Genomic DNA, 20,957 nt, shown 5'->3' with positions numbered 1-20,957 from the left:
GCGCAGGAGCTCCACGCCACTCATGTCAAACATAAATGGGTTCCTTTACAACTGATCACTGATCATTGACCACTGGTCAGTGTGGTCACCCAGAGAGCAGTGGGTTAGCAAGAGGAGCACCTTCCAGGCTGGTGAACACTCAACTGTGATTGTGCAGCACCTCTTATGTACAATCACACATTCCAGGTCTTGATTAATGAAACATTCCTGTTGATCATATTTATTCATTACATGAGAGCAAAATAATGTTAGCCTGACCAATACAAAGTCATCATGTGGCTCAGTACTGCGCTGTCTCGCACTCCCTTCATCGTCTTGGTGGTCTCCTGGATCATCTCCTCCCAGACCTGGATCAGGCCTCATTTATGAGGTCCTGGACAGCCTGCGGCAGTGCAACACGGTGGCTGCGGATGCTACGACAAGTGACGTCGGCGAGGTGCCTAATTAAACCAAGCCTTGGGAACGAGCAGGCCAATCGATGGCGTCAATATCTTGATCGTCCAGAGGAGCTGCTGACACGCTCCAGCCCCGTGAGGCCGGGCGGGCGTGGTCACGCTGACGATCCCATCCCAGTGCCCAACAGTAGTCTTAAGCACAGGGGTCACCAACACGGTGGCCCCCCCGCCCCCAAGAACCTCATGAGTCGCACGTTATCCTTTTATTCTCTTGCTATTCATTTGTAATTACACTTGACGATGACAATATCTTCAAAATCAAATGATGAAAAATATTATTACACATCAAGACTTGAGAAGTATAGATGAACTCTGATATAAGTGTTGAATATTGATGCTATCTGTATTCAACCTTATCAAGTCGTCCTTATTGTGAATAATTGACATGATGAGGAAATGAGAAAACTTGTTATTTCAGAAGAGTGTAGCAACCTGGTTGCTCTTTGTGTGACTCAGTAGCCATGAAGCAGCTCTGAGGTTCTGAAAGGTGGCTGACCCCTGGTCTCGCACAGTGCGTGAGGACCTGCCCTCTGGGACCTGATGACTGGTCCTGGCCAGGTCAGTTTGTAGCTCTCTGGCTGAGCTCCCCTGCTCCTCCTTGTTGCCTCCCTACGGCCCCCTTCACTTCTCAGGCCTGCGCTGGGCCGTCTCCTGGCACCTCCTCCGCAGTCTTTGGCAGCGGTGCTGGCGGGGGAGACACAGCAAACCCTCTGGCCACGGCCTTCGCTCTAGTCGTCTTAACTAAATTCACCCTTTGCGTTCAAGTCTTTGTCGCTTGTTCTTCCCGATGCATTATTTTCTACTGTTAGTGGGTCTACACGCAGTGTCACAGAGAGAATGACTGGCTGCTCCAGACCTACATCTGAGTGCCCAGGAGGGACGTAAACTTCTTCTGACAGCCCAGCGTGCCCTTGAAGACATGCTGTATTTAATTAAAGTGTGTTTTTTTTTTTTGCGTGCGCGCGCGCGTTTGTGTGTGCGTGCGTGGCATGCAGTTATTTATAGATTGTGACAGGACCGTAAATTTCAACTCTAAATGTTTCACTACCTCGGTGAACCCTTTATTCACGACTGGGAGAAGCGGAGTGGTCGGAGGGCAGAAACGCATTAACCGCCAGCACTTCCAGGCACATCCTGCTTCTCCTGTCTCTGATTTGATTCCACTGGCCCGCAGGTTCCGGTTGTCGGGACAAATAAAGTGCAGAGCAAATGCACTTTGACTTGGCGACATCAATCTAATGGGTCACTGTGGCTGCTGCTCAGATGGAGCTTTTTGGGGCAAATTCAATTAGTGGGCTTCCATAGAAACTTTTAATAACAGCCTTTTTGTTGTTGTTGTTGTACTCCGCAAACTCTGACTGGTATAATGTACGTACGATGTCTTATTGTCTTTAAAGTCTGCTCCTTCTGCAGCTTCACAAAGTGTTTTCTCGAAGCCCTCAAAGACTTCTCGAGTCGTTTGTTGAGCCCATCATGCAATATCACACGTGGCTGAATATGGCTGATTAGAAAAACATGTTCTTTGTTTTTTACCAAACATATTTCCTCTTCTCTGGGTGCTTTTGTGTCCCTCTTTCATTCCATTACTGCTTGTGCTGCACTCAGTGTTCCAGGGGGGCTGGACCTTATCCCAGCATCCCAGTCACATAAGAAGGAGTGGTGCACCATGGACAGTTTCTCATGAGAATCAACAACATGCAAGACAGTAAACCCAGTTTGCGTCATCTTGCTTCTTTTGACTTTCACCTCAAAGAGGACAGTTAAGCTGTGGCTGTAGTGTGTCTGTAAAAACAGCATTTCAATTTAAAATTGCTCTTTTGAAATTCGGGGAAGGGCATGCAGTCCGTACTCTGTATTTGCGATATATTATTAAATTTAATACAACCGTATAGATATACATATATATATGTACAAAATGTCGGCATATATTCCGGCATTGTGTTCTGCAATAATGTGGCAGAACAGTGGAGACGGATGCACGCACGCTGGCCTTTTAAAGTCTCGGGCCAGTGCACTTGTGAGTCACCGGAGCTCCGTCCCTGCCCTTGCCTCGCAGCCTGCAAACTCAACGGCGAGAGGAATTAAAACAAAAAAAAAAAATTTTTTAAAAATGAAAGAAGAAGGGAAGAAGTAAATGGTGGCAGCGGCGCAGCAGCTAAATAAGTCATGCTGCTCTCCATGCACTCCTGCCGCAGACGAAGCTCGAGGGCTTGTGAACTGCACGCATGCGTTTGTGCGTATGTTTCTATGTGTGGGTGTGTGAAAGCGGAGCGGAGGGGTTTCTCTTTCTGCGCAGAACAGTGATAGTGGCCCACATAGGAAGAATGAGCAAGATGTTTCACTGCTTTCTTCTGCTTGTGTGCTGACTGCACAGCTGTGTGTGTGTGCGTGTGTGTTTGTGTGCGCGCGTGTGTGTGTGTGGATGCGGCGTTGCACTAGTGCGCCTCCCCGCCGCCCTGCGCGCGCGCTCGTCTCGTCCGTGTTCCCACATTAGTCACGGCGCCGGCTCCATTGACGCTCCCCGGAGGATAATAACGTTTTATTGCCGCTGATTGAATGCGCCTACGTCATCCGACAAATTGCCGCTGATGTAACGGCGGCCGGCGCTGGTGTGCGCCGTGAGCAACAGTCAGCATCCTGGCCACTGACAATCTGCAGTCGCTGCGAAAAGCAGGTCGTAATTCTTCCCCCGAGTGATGTCAACACAGCAGTTCGGTTTCTTAGCGAACCGAATCACTTGAATCGGTTCACGAAAAAGATTTGCTCACCGAATCGTTGAGTGCCGGTCCGGTGATGCTGGCTACTGCGGGCCATTTAACGTGCATTCCCGCTGTCAAGTTAACATAAAAAGTGGGTGCGCGTCAATGTTGGGTGTTCGAGTGTTTTTATTAAACAAATGTTAAACTAAGTGTAAAACAACAAGATAAAATAATTCACAAATACTGAGAAAACATCAATATATCAATGAAGATAATCAATAGCTTGCGTAGCTGGTGAGTGGTGAACTGGATGGCAGAACACTGATGCAGCTCAGGGGTACGACTTGGATCTGCCAATTGGCAGGCCTGAGAGGTCGTCATCAGAGGCCAATGAATGGGTGGGAAGGTTGCAAGTTGGGATTCTTGGTGACTGGGACCTTTTTCTATGAAGGTTTGTGTGTTTTCCACATTTGCCTTTGTGGGTTCCATCCAGGTGCTTTGGCTTCCTTCCACAGTCCAAAGACTGGATTATTAAAGACCTAAAGTCTTTCATAATCAGTCCAAAGACTATTAAAAGTCCAAAGGCTATTATGAGGTGCGAATGTGAGTGAGTGGTTGTTTGTCCGCTATGAGGCCCTGCGAGGAACAGGCGATTTGTCTGGGCTGGAATGACGCCTTTGCCCCAAGACATCAGGAAAAGCCCCCAGCATTCCCGCCACCCTGATAATCGAATGAGAGAACACCGATGGATGTGGTAGGCAGAGCGTGTTGTCAGGATGTGTGCTGATTACACGCTCACATCCTCGACGTTTCTGTTGCATATGTTTAGTAAAACACTTGTGAGCCTTTACTACGACAACTGGTCTGCATGATGCGTCTGGCCGCGGCCCCGTCCGATCGATTGGCCGCACATCATGAGCCGCGACTGCAGTCGACAATGGTAATGGCGCAAAGACGTTGACGAGCAACAACTGTAACACTGAGCCGACGGAAAAGGAAATGGATTCTTTCATAGACGCACTCAATATCGCGATTTTTCATGGTCGGTGATGAAAAACATGCTCTGTTTTCCAGTCACACCCCTTAAAACGCTGAAAGCCACAGCTGATAGGATCTGTTGCCAGAGAAGTGCTCCACTGTTAACCATTTCAAAGTAGACACAATAGTAGACTTGCTAATCTAAAGGTTCAACAACCAGTTGCCCCCACAAAAGACTTTCTGACCTCCGTACTGGCTTCACTTCTTTCTTTTTTGCTTCATTGCACCATTGTGCATTTGGAAGGAAGGCGAAGGTGTCTGAATCCTGTCACATAGCCATCTTTTCAATATCTAAAGATTAGTGCAATCTACCGCTGTCAGGTGACTCTTTTTGTGTCAGCTCGGGGCCACTTAAACCAGGGGGGTCGGGGTATTTCAGGCACTTGCACAACTCGGTATCATCTGCACTTTGTTTGGAGGACGACCGTCCTCCCTCGCGTTGTTGCATTTGCTGCAAGGGAGACTGCCTGACAAACGCGGTGCTCATTGTGAATCTGATTAATTAAATCGCAGCCTGGCTGGTTTAACTGTAACAGAGCAGCACCAGCGGGCAAAGCGTGTTTTCATCTATCTGTGCCATAGCCATCCAGGCAATGCGCAACTGCAGTAAAGCTCAAATGCAGTAATCATCTCCAGGCAAAATGTAAAAATGTTGCTGCCTGGGGCAGTCTTCCCTTTTTTTTTTTTTTTTTTTTTTTTTTTTTTTTTTACACAGCTGCAGTCACATAATAAACTGCAATTGTTCTTCCAAGTTCCTCTATTCAACATTTGGCCGTTCGTGAGTGCTGGCTGAGTGTGACGATTCGGATCTCTTCAGTTCGGCCGGGCCCGTCGGATTCTCCCAAGAGTTGTTGAAACGTGCCAACTGGCTTCTCTGATAACCAGGATCAGAATGACATAATTAATTTCTGCTCGTGCCCACCCAACCCCCATCCCAGCTCTGCCTTTGTGTCTATTTTGCTCAGACCTTTTTTGTCTCATTAGCCTGGAAAATTCCCAGGATTTCTTTATGCGCCGCCTTTTTAAATTAGACTCTTTCCCCTCGAAATTAGAATAATTATACCGAGCATATTAAAGTGAGCCGTTCATCGCTGTTGATCAGAGTCCGTTGAAAATGCATGATTGCAGATCTCATTGTGCCTCACTCCCACATGTTTTACCTTTAGATCCTTTTTATTTGAGTCACCAGCTTGTTTTCCATTACGTCTGCCGGGTCGTGGTCAGCGCACATTCCCTAAGTGGCCCTGCACACTTTGCTTTAACGCAACTTTTTGTTCCACCGGAGATATTTCAAGGAGTTATTTTTGTACTCTCAGTATAAAAGATTAACGCGGCCCCTGCCTCCTTCACAGCCCTGTTCTTGTTCTGCCTGTACAAGCTCTATTCTTTTTTTAGAAGCAGACAAGCTAGTGTAGCTAGGACAAGGGGCGTTTGCACACCACAGTCTTGTCAGGACTGCTAGATGTGGGTTACCTTGCTCAGATGTGACATAAAAGCTAGCTTTTAGCCAGGCGGATCACCAGAGTAGGCCGGCTGATGCATCATACTCCCTGGGACAACTCCCTGCAGCGGACACGCAACGATGAGAGCTTTGACAACGAGTTGACTGGAGTTTGAAGCTTCTTGAGATCAAATTAGGACTTGCCTCCTCACTTCATTGCCTCCTTAGGGATGTCAGGGAGAAGCCATTACATGCGGTGCGTGTAGGGACATTTTCGAGATTGCAAGAAAAATATTCCAAGAGGATTTTATTGTTCACAAGTCATTGGCAGACCACACTTTTGTCAACAGTGAAAAGATTTAGATGCCCTTTCTTTTTGCTGTAGGCAGTAACAATGGCGGTCAATTGACTGCGTTCTCTGTTTACACATTAGAACTCATTGGATTTGGGCTGAGTTCTCCGAGGCTATGTAGGTCAAGAATTTGGCTTGTCTTCCACTTGCTAAGAATACCCTCTTTATGTCACCTTACCGGTATTGTGGTATTTTTGCTGTCTAATCAAACATCCTCACTTGTATTAGTGCTGTGAGGCGACGAACGGCAACAATCTTGAACGCCCACTCAAAACTCATCTGGGGCATAATGAGAGTCTCATCCCCACTCTCTAACCCAGATAGCTTGTAAACTCAAACTACCTTTATTAAATCCTTATCTGTGTTTTTAAATAGTTAAGCCACCTTCCGTTTTAGCTCGCTGCAGTAAGTGCATCAGGGACATTACGTGACAGTCCATGGACACCAGGATTAGAACAGCAAAAAAATATTCACGATGTAAAAATAAATAAGTTAAAAAAAAAAAAAAAATCTTTACATTGCAACAACTATCTGTATTTTTTTTTTAATTTTTTTTTTTAGATATTCTCTTTAAGTGTGTGTGTTTTTTTGTTTTTGTTTTTTTAGGCCTACAGCTGGCACCACTGCTCATTCTGCTGCAGCCTTAGTCCGGCCACCAACAAATGGCAAAGGTACAGCAGGTAAACCTGCAGCTCCGAAGGCCTCCGCCACAACTCCTAAACCTGCTGCTGCCAAACCAACCTCTGCTACTCCCTCTGGTGGCAAACCTCCAACATCACAAACATCCAGAAACACAACTCCATTGAAAAAAGGTAAGAATAAATAACACAATGACTAAATGACTACTTACTTTAAAATAATCCATCTGATTTTAGTGTTAATATTCTTGGTATTTCTTCAAATATTATGTGTATTAACTTTTTTCTGAAATGTGTTTCCCCACCCAGATGTTACCAAACCAACCACACCAGCATCTAAAAAACCTGTGGCAACTCCAAACAGCCGACCATCCTCTGCAGTCAAAGCAAAACCCGATACTCCAAAATCAGACGTCGCTGCCAAAAAGCCCCCTGCCAGTAAGTCCACAGATACAAAGACACCAACCCGCCCCAAAACACAGGACATTAAGACAACTTCAAAAGATTCTCCCAGGACCCCAAGTACCAAGACACCCACAACTAAGAGTTCTACTCCGAAGAAGGCTGTGGGTAGCAGCACCCCAACTCCTGTGAAACGTGGCCCTAAAGCAAAAACTCTAGCTGAACCTGAGAAGGATATCACGGCTGCTGTCGCTGCCGCTGCAGCTATCGCTGCCGCCTCAGCTGCTATTTCCAGATCAGGGGAGCCGGAACCACCTGCGGAAACTGTGGTGGAGTCAACTGCTGTGACAGAGACAATCAGTGCACAGGACGTCCAAGCTTCAGTACCTGAACCTGTCCGAGAACAGACACAAGAGCCGTTAAAGGCGGCAACACCAGAACCCGACAGGGAGACCAAACCAGAACCTGTTAGGGAACCAACACCAGAACCCGTTAGGGAACCAACGCCAGTGTCCATCAGGGAACCAACACCAGAACCACTGAGGGAACCAACACCAGAACCCATCAGGGAACCAACTCCTGAACCACTGAGGGAACCAACACCAGAGCCACTGAGAGAACCAACACCAGAGCCCGTCAGGGAACCAACACCTGAACCACTGAGGGAACCAACACCTGAACCACCGAGGGAACCAACTCCAGAGCCACTCAGAGAACCAACACCAGAGCCACTCAGAGAACCAACACCAGAGCCACTGAGGGAACCAACACCAGAGCCTGTCAGGGAACCAACACCTGAACCCATGAGAGAACCAACACCTGAACCACTGAGAGAACCAACACCAGAACCCATGAGAGAACCAACACCAGAACCCATGAGAGAACCAACACCTGAACCCATGAGAGAACCAACACCAGAACCTGTGAGAGAACCAACACCCATGAGCATACAAGAACAAACGACAGAAGCCGCAACAGAATCAACACGAGACCCATTTCAAGAAATGATGCAAGAGTCTTCATTGGAAACACCTCCAAAGGCCACGCTTGAAGCGTTCTATCACCAGACAGAAAAAACATATCTCGAAACCGAGCCAGCTCAGCCAGACTTTTTCAAATGCGAGGAGTCTGCAAACAACTCGGTCCCTTCCCTGGGCACGACTGTCATGTCCCCCCCGTGCTCCCCACCTGGTTGTGTTTCCCCCAGCAAGGAGCCAGAGAGTGCCGCCTCGCTGCTGGATAACCATCCTCAGTCTGATTTCTGGAGCAGAGATAACACCCAGAGTCCAGGCAGTGCACTAAACTATTACACTGAAGAGAACAAAGAACAGTTTGAGGCACAAGAGACAATGGAGGAAGAAGAGGAGGAGGAGGAGGAGGAGGAGGAGAAAGAAAACTTGTTCATGCCTTCTTCCACTGCTCCGTCTGTAGGAGCCTTTGGTGCAATGGCAGAACCTCATCTGCTGGGTGCACCTGCCATGGGTGTGTTCGCAGTGAAGCCACCGCTCTCCCCCGAAAAGGAGGAGGCGGTAGAGAAGGCGGATGAGGAGATCAACGAAGATGTCGAAGACGACGAAGAGGAGGACGAGGAGGAGGACGAGGAACAGAGAAGAATAGGCCACCAGCCTTCCTCCATGGTCACCGACATGAGCTCATCTCAGCCGTCTGAGGAGTTCCAGGTGAGGTCCTCTGCGTTCGGTGGTTCCTCGGGCTGGTTGGGCGACGACCCGCTGTCCGGGATGGACTCAGAGGATGTGAGCAGCTGCGCCAGCAGCCGCCAGCAGGGGGTGTCTGACCTGAGCAGCACCCAGCACACGGCCATACTGGAGGGCACGCAGAGCTCCGACGCACTGGTGGACTCCAGCTTCCGCGGCTCCGAGGGAGACTGCAACCTCATGGGTTCTCCAAATGTGGAGACCTTGGCCAACGAGGAGGAAGACGACGATGACGACGACGACGAAGACCACCGGGTGGACGAGATGGACCTGAGCTCGGAGAGAGCCGAGGAGCACCCCAAGGCGTTCCAGCAGCACGAGCACGCAGACGACGAGGACGAGGACATCGAGATGCGCAGCGAAGGAGTGACGGAAAGCTGCGAGAACGCCGAGGACGACGACTTCAACGAGGAGGAGCGTTTTGATGAGCTGGGCCGCTCGGGGCCTTGCGAAGCCCTTCATACCTCCTGGGGCCAGAATCAGCCAATCCTCAAAGCTTGGACCCAGCCAGCCTCTCTGCTGTCTGTCTCACCCCACAGTCCAGTATCCCACCACGGTGCTCTCGAATCGGAGACCATGTCCCTTGCTCAGGCGCATTTTGACAGCTTTGCCCCTCTCAGTCAGACCAAGGAAGAGCTCGACTACCACCATCTGGGCCATCTGGACCGCAAAGAGACCAAGAGCGCCGCCCCGGAGGAAGACAGAGACCTACTGGTCGCCCCCGCTGAGAGCGAGACAAGCACGCCGGAAGACCTCCGCGACTACGACAGCAGCTCCGGCGTGGAGTCTCGCTCGGAAAAGCAGCAGACTCCCATCCCGGCCTCGGTCCAGCCCGACCTAGAGCAGGACCTGGGCATCCACCTGGAGAAGGGCGATGGAGAGGAGGAGGAGGCCGAGACGCTGCCGGCAGACGAGCTCCTGGGCACGGGGCCCCCGACCGCCCCGGCCTCGGCCACGTCCTCCCCGACCACCTCAGGCGACGAGGCCAGCGACACCGAGGGTGAGATGCAGATCACCTACCCGGCCACCGAGTCCAAAGGGTTCGGTAGTCCCATCCCTGCCCCCGCAACGTGCGAGCTACCGGCGCTGGAGGAGGACGAGGAGGCGGGCGACGGCGGCGACGCGGCGGCGATGGCGGCGACAGAGAGCGAGGAGGACGGGGGCGGAGCCACGCCGCAGTCGGCCAACTCCGTGGCGTCGTACGGCTTCGACTGCACCACCTCCAACTCCAACGCGCACTCGGTGGCCGAGAGCTGCGGCAAGAGCCCCGGGATCTTCTCGCTGGAGAACGAGGAGCAGCTGCCGGAGGAGGCCAAGGACCCGTCGCTCATCAAGGAGCTGACGCTGCCGCCGCTGCCGGCTGCCGCCGCCCAGTCGACGCTCGCCGACGAGGACCCGGAGCTGCCGTCGCTGTTCCTGGGGAGGCACGTGGACCTGACGCCGTTTGGCCACGCCGAGGAGATCCAGCCCAACTTGGCCGAGCACCACTACGCCCCGGGGGGGAAGGCGGCCCCCGAGCAGCCGGCGGAGGTCAAAGCGTTGGAGCCGGGGCACCATCTGCTGGCCCAAGGAGCCGGCGAGGGCAGCGACGGCCAGCCGCCTTACTACTCCACCGTGTGCGATAAGACTGATAGTTTTCTGGCAGGTAATGTATAAGTTCCTCCTGACCCCAATCCCAATCCCAACCCCCCTGGAATGCACCTTCCCCCATGACCCCCGCAAACTCCCCCCCTCTGTACCCCATTGTTCATTTTTTCCTCTTCAGTTGGTCTTAGGCGACTTAGATGAAAAAAGGAGAGCAAGATAGGCGAAGGTTGAAAAAAGAAAGAAAGAGATGAAGAAAGAAAGAGAAAAGAAAAGAAAAGAAAAAGAAAGAGAAAGAAAGGAGATGGTGACAAAAGACTGTAGCAATTTTTCAATGACGCCTCCTACTTTCATACTGTTCTGGTCGTGGTTCTGAGTGTATGGCTTAAACTCCTTTATGGACTATAGCTACTACCATTTTTAGTAGAATGTTCTTTCAATAACACTGCATATTCTTAAGCCCCTGATTGGGGTATTGACTGAGCAGTCCAATGTGATTGGGCTTTTAAGCAGAAAAAGGAAGAAAAAAAAAAAAAAAAGTAAAATGACATGGACTCAATGTGTATTTATCCTACTGTTTCTACCGAACAAATGTCAATGATTTTTTTTTTTTAATTTGCTTATTTGTTGGTTTTTACTTTTGTTTGGTTGGGTCTGAGTTATTGTTTTGTTTTTTTGTTTGTTTCTGTTTTTTTTGTTGTTGTTGGGTTTTTTTGTTTTTTTTTACCGGAGGCCTATTTCACAAAGGTGGAATTCAGATAATCAGGACACGAAGGAAAGGATGGAGGACACCAGGCATATTGGTGCATTCTGGTTGTCAAAGCAAGATTTGAAAAAAGAAAGAAAAAAAGTATGTACAACGTGTAGGTGTACTTTGGAAAAGTCCTAATGATTACCCACAGGTCCTGAAATTAAGAAGACATAAAACATAGTCCATAGTTTACAAAAAAAAAAAAACACTACTGATATTGTATATATTGATATGTTAATTAGCAATTTAATGTCAGAGAGTAAGACGCTTTTTGCCATCTTGTGTCACCACAAGAACGAAAAGAATAGTTTATGAAAGCACCCGCACAGCTTCACAATCTTGTCATAAACACGTCAACGGCACTGGTTACGATTTTTTTCTTGCTTAAATTTTAGTAGGCACAACAGAATTTAACAAGAAGTCAAGTGAGAAAATGTAATACATGAAATCTGTAGAGTAATAATTGAACTAAATGGCTCCAGGAATTTGGCATTTAGCAGCAATAAGAGAGACTTGCTGAGGAACGCGTAATGACACCAGTACCGGTCAATTTCAGTTGAGGCCATTATCTGTCAAATTCACTAGATTACAGTCTTAAGGTATGATAATTAAATCATTATTTCAATTCATGGAACAACATGGCTGGCTAGTAGGAGGATGTTTTCTAAATTTAAAATCACTCTACAGCAGTTGCATTAGTATTTTATTACATACTACATAGTCATGATAGAACTCCATGAACCCCCCCCAAAAAAATCTCAGTCAGTAAATGGAAATAAAAGTATTTGCGTCTCTGAGGGTAGGAAAGCTGATTATTATTTTTATTTTTTATTTTATTATTATTATTATTTTTTTAATAAACTGCCTTCACAGGAGTAAATCACATTTAAATCAGTAGAATATTCACCAAATCACATCTAATTCCATTTTCTGGTACTTTGCGAAATGAGCCTCTGGTCCTCCCTCCTACCCTGTGTACACGTTTCATGTTCAACGACACCGTACTCATAGTTAAATGCTTATTTTTGAAACTTTGTTTTAACACTTTTTTAGCTTTGAAAATAAGGGGTAGATACTGCATTTAACATGGCTGTTTTGGCTCACAGACTTGTTGAGGTAGGTAATTGAGCATTAGGTTGCAGCTGGTGAAGTTTGTAATGTGCGCTTCAAGACTTTCTAAAAATTCCTTTGCATAGGTTATTGAGGTATGTAACGTGCAGTCAGATACAGTAAGTGTTTCAGGCATTTGGTTTTAAGTGGCTAAGCTTAGCTGTTCATTTGTGTCTCGGCAGTGACGACTGCGGCTGTTACAGCTGAGACTTCTCGCTTCATCGTTTTTATAGTGGGCACTTGGTTTACTATTTCAACAATATATTGCATGTTATACTAACAATAATACTGTGTATCACTTTGAATTTGAAAACAGTTCAACACTAGACATGTTCATTAACCAATGGTTCACACTAGGTTACCTTTCAAAATTCCATTAAAACGTCATTGCAAGGCATTTTGTTCCTGTTTCTTATTTTCCCCTCAGGATCCAGCATGCCTGAACTGTGTGTCCTCGTGTTCGAAGTCACTGTGTGTATTTTGTGTGTACACGACGTATTCCTCATGGCATCTCTTGCTCTTCACCATGGGAATAAGTGGTAAACAGGAAGGGATGCGACAGTATACCGTGGTGTTGTGTCTAAAATGATGCCTTGTCTCTCCAGCACGTGTTTGCTCCCATGATATATTTAACACCTGCTGGACAACATTTCCTTTAAGATCACATTCCTGGCCCATAGATGGGTAGCCTGCAGAGGTGGTTTATGCACCGTTTACAATTATCACCTGTCACTGAATTGAATTCTATTTATTTTCATGGTATTATATTAAAAGTATTTAATATTAGTTTTATTTGTCATACATAACAGATTTTTGGTGCGTACAGGAAAGACAAATCTACCAATATACTCACCGACCAACGTGTCAAAACACTTTTTCGAATCTCACCTGGTACACACTTGAATCCAGCAAAAATATAACTAATATGTGTTAGATTAAGAATCGAATCAATAACATTAAATAAAATGTCCTGTATTAGGTTATGAATTCATTAGTTTCCTGTGTCATGCCCAACAAAAAAACAAACAAAAAATGGTTTAATTGGAGAGGCATCACTTTATTGAAGCCATCTAAATGTCAAAAGATGACAATGTTTTTCTCCCCCTACGTGTCTGTTTTCTCTGACCTGCCCTCTCTTCACCAAGAACATGTGATATGGAGAAAGCACGCCAGACCTTTTGTATGAAAATCTTAACACACCCTATAGCTAAAATCAGGGATGGGATTTTTCACCAAAAATGTATATTTCACCCATTTACTAATACACTACTTTGTGAATACAGACTCTGGTGACATTTTTCGTCAAGCCATGTAACAGTTCTGGAGTTTCACAGGCAGAAAGAATTGCACCGAATGGGAGACATGTGGTTGCCACAGACGTCTCCGTGCTACTTGTGTGGTATCATTGAAGAGTTACGAGCACAACGCACTCTAGTTAGACTTGAAAAGGCATACACCATGTTTCCAGTGAAAATATCAATTTTAGCGCTCTAGCCAGGTGTGCACTTAAAGACTACACAGCCTCCTGTGTCCCTGTAAATCATGTATTGGTATGGATGGATACCTGACGCATGAAAAGAACAACTAACTAACTAACAGATTGGAGAATCTTATGCAACTACATGCACACACGGTTGAAGAGTAATTTGGTTTTGTTTGAAACATGGTGTTAATGTCAATGCTTTGAATCAAATTGGACTGCTCCATCTTCGGGACGTAAGTCCTTTCTCCTATCGTAGCCGTCAATTGGGTGGAATTCTTTCCATGCACGAATTTCCATGAATTTTAATGGTTTTGTTCATCTAGAAAATGTCACAAGAGCCTACATCCAAACGGCTGTGTGTAGTAAACGAGTGAAATACCTATTTGGTTGAACCATCCCCATCCCAACGTAACAATGTGTGTGCAAGTCCTTTTTCAGCATGATGTGGTGGTACTGCAAATCGAACTGGATAAGCATTGATTATATTTGAATGTTTTCTTTCCCTGCCATTTATTTGTCAATAATCCCCATGTTTTCATGTGTCTTCAAAACATGTTGTCTGCATTGTGCCATATTTACCTCTGTCTTGCATGACAACAACAGAGCAAATTGAGGCATACACAAGTACCCATGGTACCTAAGGTGCCTAAGGTATGGTATGGTACCTTTGCAATGAAGTTTCCTTTAGTAACACATTCGAGGAAATATATATGTATGTGTATATGTTTAAAATCAGGGTTGTGGGGGTGTCCCAACTATTCTAGGGTGAAGGCGGGTTATACCCTGGATGAGAAACCATCTGCACTGTCTCGGACAGTTAAAGAGTTGCCATGTCTGGTTTGGACTGTGGGAGGAAATGAGAGAACCCACACAAAGTTGGGATCTCCCAAAGCGCTCTCATCTTTCCAAACTTGTTGCCACGTATATGAGCTCAAGGAAATTTGTGTTTGGTAGATTGTTTCTTTTGTACCACATGTGTCAAGAAATTTGGTACAAGCAGGAGATTTTGTTGGTTGATACAGTTTGTGGATTGAGCTCATAAAAAAAAATGCCAAACGTTCTCTGCCAATGCCAAATAGCTTCGTCTGTCCTTCAGCCCTGTTTGGTGAACCACATTGCCTCCAATGACAAAAAAAAAACACCAAACATTTTTCCAGTGAAAGATTCGACTCCCAATCGCTGCCTTGCACTTCTTCCACCAAAAGATGTCATTATTGGGCCTGCAACATTTCCTTACATGGAGGAAACAGAAGCTCGAAACAATTCGTATGGCATTGGCGCAATCTCTTTGCGCTCAGTTGATATTCATAGACACATATATTTCTGTGGATAGCAACGTGAGAGAGAAAACCTGCGGCATACACTTGATTTTTTTTTTCCTGTTTTGTGCTCTGTAGATGCAAAATATTGTGTTGTCAATTTATTTTGAGAGCCCCTTTTGTTCCACCTTTTTACCCTTTCGTGAACTCTCTCCTATAAACCCTGGTCCCTGTCGTTACACCCGTTCTGTTTGATGCATGGATCTCTAATGGATGCACCAAGTGATCTTGACTGTCACACAGGAGACGAGAAGAGAAACGAAGTGGACGAAGAACGCGAGCGGCAAACGTGCTCCCACGAAGACAGTCAGAACCACAACCATGCGGTTCCGCTCGCCAATGGCCACTACTTAGCGTTGGTCCCGGGAAACAGAAGACCCATTGATCCCACCCTGGCGGCGCATTTTGCCAATATCTCATCTTCCCCGTCCCCTTCTGCCGCGGCAGACGGCAGCGTTCACCGCCGCGCTGGAGGAGAGCAGCTGAAGAGGCTGGAGGAGCACCAGGATAAGCTGAGGGAGATGCAGCAGCGTCAGGAGCAAGAGAAGCAGAAGAGGCAGTGGCTGGAGGACGAGAGACTGAGGCTGGAGCAGCAGAAGCAGTTGGAGAAGCAGCGCAGGGAGCTCCTGCAGCTGCAGCTCCAGCAGCAGCAGCAGGAGCACCGGCATCGCAGGCAGGTCCTGCAGTGGCAGCTGGAGCTGGAGCAGCAGTACCGCATGCAGCAGAAGCAGATCCAGCAGCAGCAGCAGCTGAGGAGGAGCCCGACTGGGGTGATGCTGTCGCCGTCCTCGGGCCTCTGCACCATCTACGAAGCCATGGAGACCAGCGACGAGGAGGACGAGACGCGAGGAACCCGCGAGGAACGCAACAAAAACATGCAGTTGGCGGGAAAGAGGGCGCCGCTGTCCGCTCAGAGGCAGCTGTGCCCGGTGCCGCCGCAGGAGCTGGATTGGAACCGGAAGGTGGACGTGGTCCAGCAGCTCATCAACCAGACCTTGATGCTGTCCGGAGACGGAGGCTGCCCCCCGCTGCTGCTCCTCCCTGTGGGCTCCGGAGGCACCCTGAGTCCCCTGGAGAGCAGCATGTGGCCCAATGTGCTGCCCCAGTTCGGCCCCCCCACCGCCACTGTCACCTCCGTCAGCAGCTACAGCCCGGACAGCCAGGGCAGCTCCCCCACAGGAGACTGGACCGTCGTGGAGGTGGAGACCCAGCACTGAGAACACAAATTCACTTATATGCAAAAAGCAGTGAAAATAGTATTTTTCAGTGCTGTAGAAATAAGGCTGAGCACAGGGGGGGGGGGGGCAAACCGTCCAGTCGCAGAACTCCAATCAGCTTGATTTTTATTGATTTTTATTTAAAATGTTTACATTTATCTTATTTGTGCTGATCTATATTAATCGACCATAAACTGTGGTCTGACAACATTCTGAATATCTGAGGGCATCATAAATTTCTATGGACAACATGGCAGTAAAACTAAATTGGAGTTCAATGAAAGAACTGGGGGGCGGGTAAATTGCAATTTAAAAAAAGAATCATTTGATGAAGCATGACCCAAAATGGTGATTCTCAATTGAAAGCAAAGCACAATGAAAATCTTGTTCGGAATTTATGTAGTTTTAGTATCCGTTTAATTTATCTATCTATCTATCGCTTTATTTATTTATTTATTTATTTATTTATTTATTTGGCCAGCATTACAACTAGTTTGGATTTCAGATTTTTTTTTTTTTTTTTTAATTATAGAAACACTTAGACAAAACCATTTTACAGAAAACAAGTGATATCATGTTCCCAGACAGAAGAATAAGGTTCATGATCCTGAAAATGTTATTACAGTGCATGTGCATTGTTAATGAGGTTGTTTTTTTTATCGCCATTCTTTATGCTGAGCCAAGCCACACAACTAAGTGTCAGTACATATCCAAAACTTGACATGGAAGTGGGATCTGTCTTCATCTAAATTGCCCAAATGATAACATTTTCCGAATGTCAGATTATTATTCTTATTATTCATATAATTCACCAATAACACGGTGACTATTCATGCCTTTATGGTAACGATGTCAAAAGAAAATGTCATTTTCGTAGGGCACAATTCATTAAAACCTCACACGATCTTTGAGACGCGTCGCTTTCCAGCATTCAAGCTTGATAGCCTCGTTCAACGCGCACCGTTAGACGCACTGTGATTTTTATTTCCTACACACAGACGTGCGTGTCTCGCTGTGTAGCCTCACATTAGAGCATGTTTCCTTCTCAGAAACACATTCCTTGTGTGTGTAGTGTAGGACAATGTTCCACTCTATGATGTCGATAACCGTGCAGAGACCAAATACTGATCTCCTTCTCTGATGAGAAACTGAGCTATGACATATTGCACTTCTTCTCTCTCCTTTTGATCTTTCACCCAAAGTCTTTATACAGGTAAGTGGCAGTACTTTTAAACCTTAACATACCTACGAACCCCCAACCCCTCTTTGTATTTTTTAAGAAGAAATATTTATAATATTAGGGATGCACCGATACCGGCGTTAAGTACACGACTTTACTACGTAAAATACATGCCGATACCACGACACTGATACCAATTGTGTATGTATGCTTTTCACAATTTTTACCTAAATTTGTGTTTGCACTGCAGTGAGACTTGTTCTGGAGAAAAAAAAAACACGCTGAGGAATGTTGTTCAAATAACACAACATCTGTGGAAAACTGAAATCAAGATACCGATACCGGCGTTAAGTACACTGCTTGTAAAACGCGTGCCGATACCACGACGCCCATACCGGTTGTGTATGTAAGGATTTCACAATTTTGATGAATTTGTGTTTGCACTGCAGTGGAACTTGTTGCTGAGAAATGTTGTTCAAACAACACAACATCTCTGAAATCAGAGTAATTCTGTAATGTGTAATGGCCTTATCAAGTACTCAATATCGGTATCGGTGAGTATTGAACTGCAAGTAAGCTACTCGTTTTGTAAAAAAAAAAGAAAAAAAAAAGGTATTGGTGCATCCTATATAGTATATATAGTGATATATAGTCTGGAAAGGAAGTGTGTGTGTGTGTGTGTGTGTGTGTGTGTGTGTGTGCGTGCGTGCGTGCGTGCGTGCGTGTAGATCCTGCTGTGACGTCTGTCTCCACCCGCCCAACCCTCCACATCCATCTGTGTCCCGCCAGTGACTCAGTGGCTGACTTCACTGGACCACTGGGCTCATAATGAACTCGTTAGTCATGGAGAAAGAAAGAAGGAGGAAAAAAGCTCTTCTTGTTCTGCCCTGCTGGAGAGTAAGAAGGGCAGAGTGTCTGCGGGTGGGTGGATGGATGGGTGCTGCGCGAAGATGTTGTCGACCAGACATTCCAAAGTTAGAACCTCACTTCCTTTGTGGCATCAGTATCCACAATCTGGACTGATGAGGGATAGTGCCCTGATGGAGATAGACGAGAGGGGGTGAGGGGTGTCTGAGATTAGACAATGCAAGGCTCACTGGTGGAGGGAGACAGGCTGGTAGTTCGTCCAGTCTCCACGATACTCTTAACAGCCGTGTGATTTGTGTTGCTCGGTTAAATAAATAAGAAAAAGTCCTATCCTAATGACAAAAAGTGATAACTGTGTTTTTAAAAAAGAAAGAAAGAAAAAAAGAGCATGTGTGAGTGTCTCTTTGTGTCTGCACTGCAAGGATGAGGTCAGTCTGAGAGTGAAATGTGTTTAGCAATACAACACTGCCACCTGTTGGCTGGAGTGGTGAGTCGCTAACCCCGTGTTGAACTTGTCACTGTTGGTTGTGGTGAAATAAGATGTGTTTTTTTTTTACTCTGATGATAACCTATAGTTTTATGCAATGATAATTGTGATAAAGCACACTTTTCTATTATTAAAGAGACAAGTATAATAAGCATAACTCACATTTGAAGTGGCACTGTACAATATATAGTTTTTTAAATCACTGAACAATTTGTACCGTTTGCACAAAGCATGTTTCTTTATATCGAGTGAACACAGCCACTAATTCTCTATGCTGCTCTTTAATCAACATGTTTGCTTTTGTTCATCATGAATTCACGTGACAAATTATTTATGTGAAGACATCATCACAGCGGTATCAATGCATGCTTTCATGGGAGTTATTTATACAGTACATGCATCTGTGTTGTTTGGTTATTAGTCTACAGCACCTCGTTCATCATTTGAACCCTTTCTTATGCAATTTGATTGTTCACAGTTTTCAACGGCATTGTTTTGTGAATGTTTGCGGTCTTCTGTTTTGCCTGGAGGAGTATCAGTGTTGTGTTACTGGCCAAATTCATGTTGGTATATTTAAGTATAACATGCAATAAACTTGCTTGCACATCAGTTCGCTCCAGTGTGTTTTCCCGAAAAAACCCATATAAGTCGTAGTTGGTCAGCTGCTGATGGGGTTGAGGATGATTCACCCGAGAAGTCTGACATTTTCAATCTTCAGAGTTTTCCCTTAATTTGTCTGTCGTTTCAACTTGTATAGTTGTGTTAGGATCATGCAGAGCAGAACACAAACAAACACAGTCCAAGTGAACAATTGAGATGCTGTCACAAGCTCAGCATCTGAGTTGTTGATTCTTAAAAACAAAAAAATCTGGAATAATCAAAAATTTAATGTTGCACCATCTGGATTAACCAACACATGCACTACACACGCACACCACACACCACACACACACACACACACACACATATATGTATATATATATATATATATATATATATATATATATATATATATGTACATATATATATATATATATATATATATATATATATATATATATATATATATATATATATATATATATATATATATATATATATATATACAAAGTTGTAAGATGTTATGGACGATGAAGCGGGGACAGATCTTGTTTTGTCAAGTGGATTTACTGCAGGAGTTGAAGACACAGTTGTTGTTTTTTTATTTTGCTACAATAAAAAAGAAAAAAAACCTGTTGATGCACTTTTTCGGTCAGAAACCTTATCATCAAAAAACAAGCTTTCTGTGATCAGTCCAAAAAGTCTGACTAAAGACAAAGTCCTGTGTCTCAAAATCATAGCACGCATGCCAAGAACAGTTTCTGGACCGAGAGTTGCTGAGGAGGATCTGCACACTTGAGTTTGAAAAAAACAAACAAACAAACAAACACAAAATGATCACTATAATTCACCTGTGTATTGTTTTTAAAACTTGTTAATGTACTCTTCTGCTGTTGTAGAATCTGTTTGGTGCAAAGAAAACAACAACATTTATTAATTATACCTTTGCAACCTTTTGATGAGCTGTGATCAGAAAACTGTTGATATTGTAAATTGCTTAGACACTAATTAGTGGTGGAGCCAGAAAATGTTACTTGGGGTGGCCAAAGGGTGAGATCGTTACACACATAGCGCTGGTGATAAGATACCGAAAATGATCACAAGCCTGCGTTGTTATTCTAATTGGAACATTCACAATTTTTATCTCTTTCCTCTCATATTGTTGTTTAAGCTTTTAGAAAAGCCGCCGGCGGTTTCGAAAATTAGCACGTACGCTAAAATCACTAAAGCAAAAACATCTGATCCGTCTACTGCCACAGTGTTAAAGTATTGGTGATGGTGTCCATATCGAATTTTAAAACAACAACATGAAAATCTTATTATTATTTTTAAAAGGATACTGTACATCAATCGACAAAGATGTGACTTCAGATGCTGTAGGCCAGTGTGGGAGCGTGAAGGCCTTTTGTCAAATTATCCCCTCTCGCTGACTTGTTGGGGGGCGCGCGGCCACCATGTAGCTCCGCCTCTGACACACAATATGCATTTGTTTTGAACGCTGTAGCCGGAAGTCGTGTCCGCAGCTCTTAAACCGATTTAGCGTTTATAACCCCCACCCCCGCCCCCACCCTTTCCCTCACTTCCCCCCCTTCCCCTCCCCAGCATCACCCACCCACCGA

The 20,957-nt window shown here is 45.6% G+C and overlaps 2 protein-coding genes across 3 annotated transcripts in view; both read left to right on the top strand.

Moving 5' to 3' along the window:
- The window catches only part of prr36b (proline rich 36b), a 29,652-nt gene extending 17,070 nt beyond the window's left edge, over positions 1 to 12,582 (top strand). For both annotated transcript variants that reach the window (XM_076032598.1, XM_076032596.1), the window contains exons 4-5: positions 6,592 to 6,797; positions 6,933 to 12,582. In XM_076032598.1, coding sequence (XP_075888713.1) covers positions 6,592 to 6,797; positions 6,933 to 10,396 — 3,670 coding nt within the window. In that variant the 3' untranslated portion in view covers positions 10,397 to 12,582. The remainder of the gene's footprint in view (positions 1 to 6,591; positions 6,798 to 6,932) is intronic.
- Positions 12,583 to 13,763: 1,181 nt separating this feature from the next.
- LOC142892414 (uncharacterized) lies at positions 13,764 to 19,347 on the top strand. The gene has a single exon (XM_076032583.1). It carries the CDS (start codon positions 15,182 to 15,184, stop codon positions 16,202 to 16,204), a length of 1,023 nt encoding a protein of 340 aa, XP_075888698.1. The 5' UTR covers positions 13,764 to 15,181; the 3' UTR covers positions 16,205 to 19,347.
- Positions 19,348 to 20,957: the final 1,610 nt, after the last annotated feature.

The sequence above is a fragment of the Nelusetta ayraudi genome, unplaced genomic scaffold (genome assembly GCF_046127955.1).
Source record: "Nelusetta ayraudi isolate G7.1 ecotype Tasmania unplaced genomic scaffold, CSIRO-AGI_Nayr_v1 ptg000034l, whole genome shotgun sequence".
Taxonomy (NCBI): Eukaryota; Metazoa; Chordata; class Actinopteri; order Tetraodontiformes; family Monacanthidae; genus Nelusetta; species Nelusetta ayraudi.
The sequence above is the reverse complement of the archived record's forward strand: the minus strand, read 5'-3'. Positions and strand labels throughout refer to the sequence as shown.

Coding starts and splice junctions, on each gene's coding strand:
- LOC142892414 (XM_076032583.1), top strand. CDS start 15,182: ATGCATGGATCTCTAATGGATGCACCAAGTGATCTTGACTGTCACACA.